Source organism: Corylus avellana, chromosome ca1, assembly GCF_901000735.1.
Source record: "Corylus avellana chromosome ca1, CavTom2PMs-1.0".
Classification (NCBI taxonomy): domain Eukaryota; kingdom Viridiplantae; phylum Streptophyta; class Magnoliopsida; order Fagales; family Betulaceae; genus Corylus; species Corylus avellana.
In genome coordinates this window covers 39,641,604-39,646,967 of record NC_081541.1, presented here as the reverse complement: position 1 = coordinate 39,646,967, position 5,364 = coordinate 39,641,604, and the positions used below count along the sequence as shown (strand labels likewise).

At 36.9% G+C, this 5,364-nt stretch overlaps 1 protein-coding gene across 1 annotated transcript; it reads right to left on the bottom strand.

The window, feature by feature from the left end:
• Nucleotides 1-342: 342 nt before the first annotated feature.
• Nucleotides 343-3,904, bottom strand: LOC132190421 (uncharacterized). The gene is made up of 2 exons (XM_059605414.1): nucleotides 3,791-3,904; nucleotides 343-820 (listed from the first exon to the last, which is right to left on the bottom strand). Exon 2 carries the CDS (start codon nucleotides 800-802, stop codon nucleotides 479-481), a length of 324 nt encoding a protein of 107 aa, XP_059461397.1. The 5' UTR covers nucleotides 803-820; nucleotides 3,791-3,904; the 3' UTR covers nucleotides 343-478.
• Nucleotides 3,905-5,364: the final 1,460 nt, after the last annotated feature.

Sequence of the window (5,364 nt, the reverse complement as noted above, 5' to 3'; positions counted from 1 at the left end):
TTATAATTTGTTACTTTCTTCCTCACATAAACACATGGATTTGCTAGGACTGCAATATCAACCAATACTTTGTCTGAAAATTGAAATGAAAATCAATCAACAATAAAACGAACCCAACAGAAGTATGACAAATGTGGAGGTTCAGCTTACAAAAAATGTGACCTCTTCAACAAAAATTCTATGTTGAGATAACATATGTATAGAATACAATTATTCATCACTATTAGTCATTCTCTAATAAATTGACCATGATATTTTGCAGATTTCAACATATTTGAATCTCGGATCTTGACCAAAGTAAACAAGAGCAAATTTTCCTACTTGATGCCCAACAATTTCTTGAAATTATCATGATTTTAGGCTTCTTCGATTCTCACATTCAATTTGACGATGCAAAAGCAATCTGTTTTCAAGTAATACTTGACACAATATTGATGGGTAAAAGAAGCTGAATTGAATTAGCAGCAAGCAAACCTAACTATTCGGGCGGTTTATCGGCAGATGGTGGAGCCTTTTTAACCGATGTGGCAGAGGTTTTGGACTCTTCAGCTTCAACAAGCTTGCGTAGTCTCTCTTGAAGGACCCGTACTCTGTCCTCAGTTTTGCGAAGCTTTCTCCATCTGTAGGTAAGCCATAGGCCAAAACCACCATATACAACAATATATGAAGCCCACACGTAAGGGTAAGTTTCTGCATGCTCTTTGGTTTTCCGGTACCGTTCTTCCAACATTGCTCTCAAGCCAACAGCTGGGGCTTGTGTGGCTTGTTGATCTTCTTCTTCTCCATTTTGTTGAGTTGCCATCCTTTTTATTCTGTAACACTATTGGGCAAACTCATTAGGTTCAGGACACAGGAGAACCCCTTAGTACTTTTATCATCTGAGAATACTGAGTGAAGAGCCATGTTTCATAGCCTGCTATAATGATGCTATTCGAAGTACATAGTTACACAATCGTTCAGAACTAACAGCTATAAGTTGCACCCAATCTATCAAAAATAAAAGCCAATTGATTTTTTGGCTCTAAAAAAGGCTAAAAATTATGTTTTGAGAGAAGCTTAAAAATGAGCCTTTTCCTAAAAAGCACTTTCAGTGTTTATTTTTATTTTTATTTTAGACAAAAGCTCTATTTCCTAAAAACAATTTGAAACATACTAAGGGTAGGCTTAGTTGGTTCACTTTTTCTTCTTCTTTTCTTCTTGGTCATTAAGTCACCCACTCAAACCTCAATCATCACCCCTTGTTTATGGGGGGTGGAAGTGTCATTTTCTGTTCACTATCTGGGGCTGTGGTTCACATCAAAACACTTGAGTCACTTTGACACAGTAGGCATATATATATCACAAGTTTTTCCATTTCTCTAACCCCAAGGGGTTGGCCTAAGTGGTGAAGACCTTGGTCTTGAGGTATCATTCCTTCAAGGTTCAAGGTTCAACATCTCATGGGTACAAACAATCCCTTGAGGCCACACCCCCTAGTGAAAAACCAGCGATTTAAACAGTTCCATGTAGGGAAACTTCCGAAGGTGCGGTGCATGGGACCAGAGTTTATTCTACAGGGGTGAGTCCGAAGGGCTTTGTCTTGGAGAGGTTCCCCGACATCAAAAAAAAAAAAAAAAAAGTCTTTTCCATTTCTCCATGTCTTATAATTTCTGTTTTAGCCAAATCTCACATCTTTATTTAACAGTGAGGAATAAACACTGCATTTGGGATCACCATTTTGGGGAATTGGCACATTAATATATCACAAACCAGGATAGATGATCCACTTCAGGGTTTGTAGGGTGGGTGGGGAATCCGGTAACTCTGATCTACAACCATAACCAATACATCATGTCCGATGATAGTACAAAAAAAATAAATGCAACCAGAAATTGATTGGTCTAGTAGCCTTTTATTGATAATGATATAATTTTGAAAAATCCCTACTTTTTGGACATTCATTCTAACAGAAAAAGAAAAAACAAGTAAAACTTGAAAAGTAACAAGCCACTATACTAGAGTTGTAATCCACCATTGCCTCTTAGTGCTACAAATTTAATGAAACATAAAAGGAGAGCAATAACTCAGAGTACGTTGAGTCCTCCAACCAAGCAAGAACTACAATAAGAAAGTTGTGCACAATACACCCATTGGGTAAGGCCTAATATGAATCCCCCTTCCCCGGGATAAACCTATGAATGGCTGGCAACTCAAGGATGTCACAAACCGCATGTAGGAAAGCTGTGCACCAAACTCCATGCAAGAGAGTTATTTATACAATTGCGCACAACTCTAGTGCAAATAGAACAACTCATGCCAATCAAAAGGTTACACGATCACAAATGGCTGGGGCATGAAATCATTGTAGTTATTTTAGGCCCAGGTACACAACCCTCCAACTTTCAACTTCTTTTTTTTGTTCCTTTTTTTTTTTTTTAGAAAAAAAAGTTCTCAATGCCGTCCTAATTCTGTGAATCAGATGAGAATCCAAGAGTGCAAGTGTACGCAAGTATCCAAATCTACTTGGATCGAAGATGAAAATTAGCAAGTCTGATTAAGAGTCTGTTATTTTCAGCAGGCTACACATATTTCATGACCAATGAGGCTTCAAAAGAAATTTCATTGACGATTTGAGCTGCCTCAATAATTCCACAATTACAGCAAAATATGAAAGAGCAAACACAATGCTTTTGGTCTTTGAGTATTCAAGTCTTTCAGGTTCTTGATTAACATTAGTCAATGTGTGTGAACAATTTTATTTGTGCATACAATAATAGTCTGATTTATACCATCTATATTCCTCATGTGAAGATATGCAAAGAAATCAAGTCTTACGATGAGAAATGTTGCTGGCTGTATTGAATTTCATTTTCTTCTCTGAATTTTTTTCTTGATTTATCTGGAATATTTCAAACTATGCGTCAAAACATATATATACAAATCCATATTTAATGCCTTATCATACAGTAGCCTTTCACCATGTATAAGAGCAACAAAGTATACCCATTGAGAGAAGAGTTCCAACACATAGAAGGGGTATTATGAAATACGAACCCCTCTAAACTGACAATACATAAACCCCACTTAAGGATTATACAAGCAAGTCAAAATGACATGAGTCGAGTCAGGCCGATTATAATTCATGTAGTTGATTAGCATTATAACAATAATAACACTGCAAAAGAAAATATTCATGATAGAAACCTTATTATACCCTAAACAATCCCATCCCCATGAGCTGCAGCCCCAAAGCCCAAAGGTTGGAGAACAAAAAATATCTTTCTCCCTTTTGAGTAATCGAGTATTTTGTTTCATTGGCTTCATATAATGTACTCACACATTATAACCAAAGAAATCCTACGGGTCTCAGATTCTAAACAAATCCAAAAGGAGGCAATCTCATCCCACACTCCTATAGCTTAATTCCCCATACAACACAAACAAACAAATAAAGGACAGAACGAGACAAGTTGATTTCTTTGTTTATTTTCCACTCCCAAACTCTCAATTTCCCTCTATCCCCAACTTACAACCATTTTGGGCAACCAGATAACTTGTTCATATTTTAAGAAAAAAACAGGGCATGAATTTTCAGCTAAATATTTTGCAAGAAACAGAGCCATTTACTCTGCAGAAAGAAGCTTAACTAGTAATGGGTTTTAGTTATTACAAGCAATGAAGTCAAGCAAGCAGAGCAAAAATCAGGAAGTTGAAGAACAACAGCGAACACAACATCTAGTATTTAGCACCCCAACAAGTGAAAGCGACAAATAGAAACAAACGTTGATCTATAGGAGATAAGATAACATACCTGGTTGACGACGATGTCGCTAGATCGTTGTCGGAAGGGAAATCCGCGGAAAAATGGTAGAGTCGTCTGAGAATGTGAGTGAGAGTTTAGCAATTGGGGTTTAGGGTATATGGTATTTTGAATACTTTTAGTCTGATCTGGCTTGGATATAATAAACGGTCAAGATTTAACTAGGATATTTTTACACAGGACTAACGTCTGTTTTCAAAACGACATCGCTTCTCTAACATCCCCAATTCTCTTTCCCCGCTAGAAAACCATTTCCCGGGATTTGAAATTTCAAAACACACACACACAAAAGATCACAATTATCTGAGTCTCAGTGAATTTCATTTTTAGGAGAGAGAGAGAGAGAGATGGAGGAGAAGAAAGCTGGGTCGTCGCTGGACGAGTTGATGTCGTCGTTCAACACTCGCATTGCGGAGCTTCAAGAGCTCGTCGTTGCACGAAACAGTGAGTAAATTTCCAAAGAACACTTGGTTTTTTTTTTTTTTTTAAAAAAAAAATTTTCTCGCCAAAAGAACTTCGTCAAATCAGACGCGTGCACGGATGAGAATTTCTTGGTTGTATGATTTTCAGTGTACCCGGCCACAAGCATCACCGATTTGTCGGCGGTGGACGTCGCATTGAAGGCCATGGAGTTTCAGCTTCAGGCTGTCAAGGACCGCTTGCGTGACGAAACCCTAGCTATTCCCAAAGCCAAAGTACCTCTCTCCCTCTCTGTTTCAATTTTTTTTTTTTTTTGGTTGTTTATGAAATTGAGGGAATTTTTGTGGTTTTAAATTTTAAAATTATGGATTTTCACTGTTTGGGGATTAAATTTGAAAAAGAGATAAAAAAAATAATGAATAAACTAAAAAAGAATAGAGGTTCTACGCAAGTGAGCTGATGGAGGATTAGGGATTGTTTGGTGGCTGACAAAAAGGAGGAAAATGGTTTTCAAGTTTGGATTTTGGGTTTTGTTATACGAATGTTTTAGAAAAAGAACAGGTGCTTTTTTTTCTTTTTTGATCGGTAGAAAAAGAACAGGTGCTTTAAGTTTGTTGGGTGCGTTAATTTTTCGTGTTTTGGCTCTGAAATGTGAAAATTAGACTATTTGGGTTAGGTTCTAATTGTGTTCTACTTGGTTTCTGGTTTATATGCATGGCACTTGAAAAGGGAAAACAAACTGTAGGAATAGAAGATATGGTAATTCAGTTTTTGCTGTACAGATATATTCTATCATATAGATTTACTCAATCGAGTCTGATACGACCATATGGCATGGTCGAGTTGATTTTCTCATTATGCCAATTTATGGCTAATGTAGTTTTGGAAAAGGTTTTAAATAAATTTATTATACTTATGGTTCATTTGGAATTAGAAGAAACTAATTCCTTCAAAAAACTGAGGCTAATGCAAATGTTTTATTTTCGTTTGGTCTTTGCCTATGTTTTCCCTAAGTAGGGGGTGAGGATTTGAGTTAGGTTAGTTGAATGTGTCTTTCTTGCTGTGGTTGCAGAACCTCATAGATGCATCATTGCGACAGCAGAAGAAATTGCAGAGTATGTCTGTTTATGTTCCGTCATTTCTTC

Coding starts and splice junctions, on each gene's coding strand:
- LOC132190421 (XM_059605414.1), bottom strand. CDS start 802: ATGGCAACTCAACAAAATGGAGAAGAAGAAGATCAACAAGCCACACAA.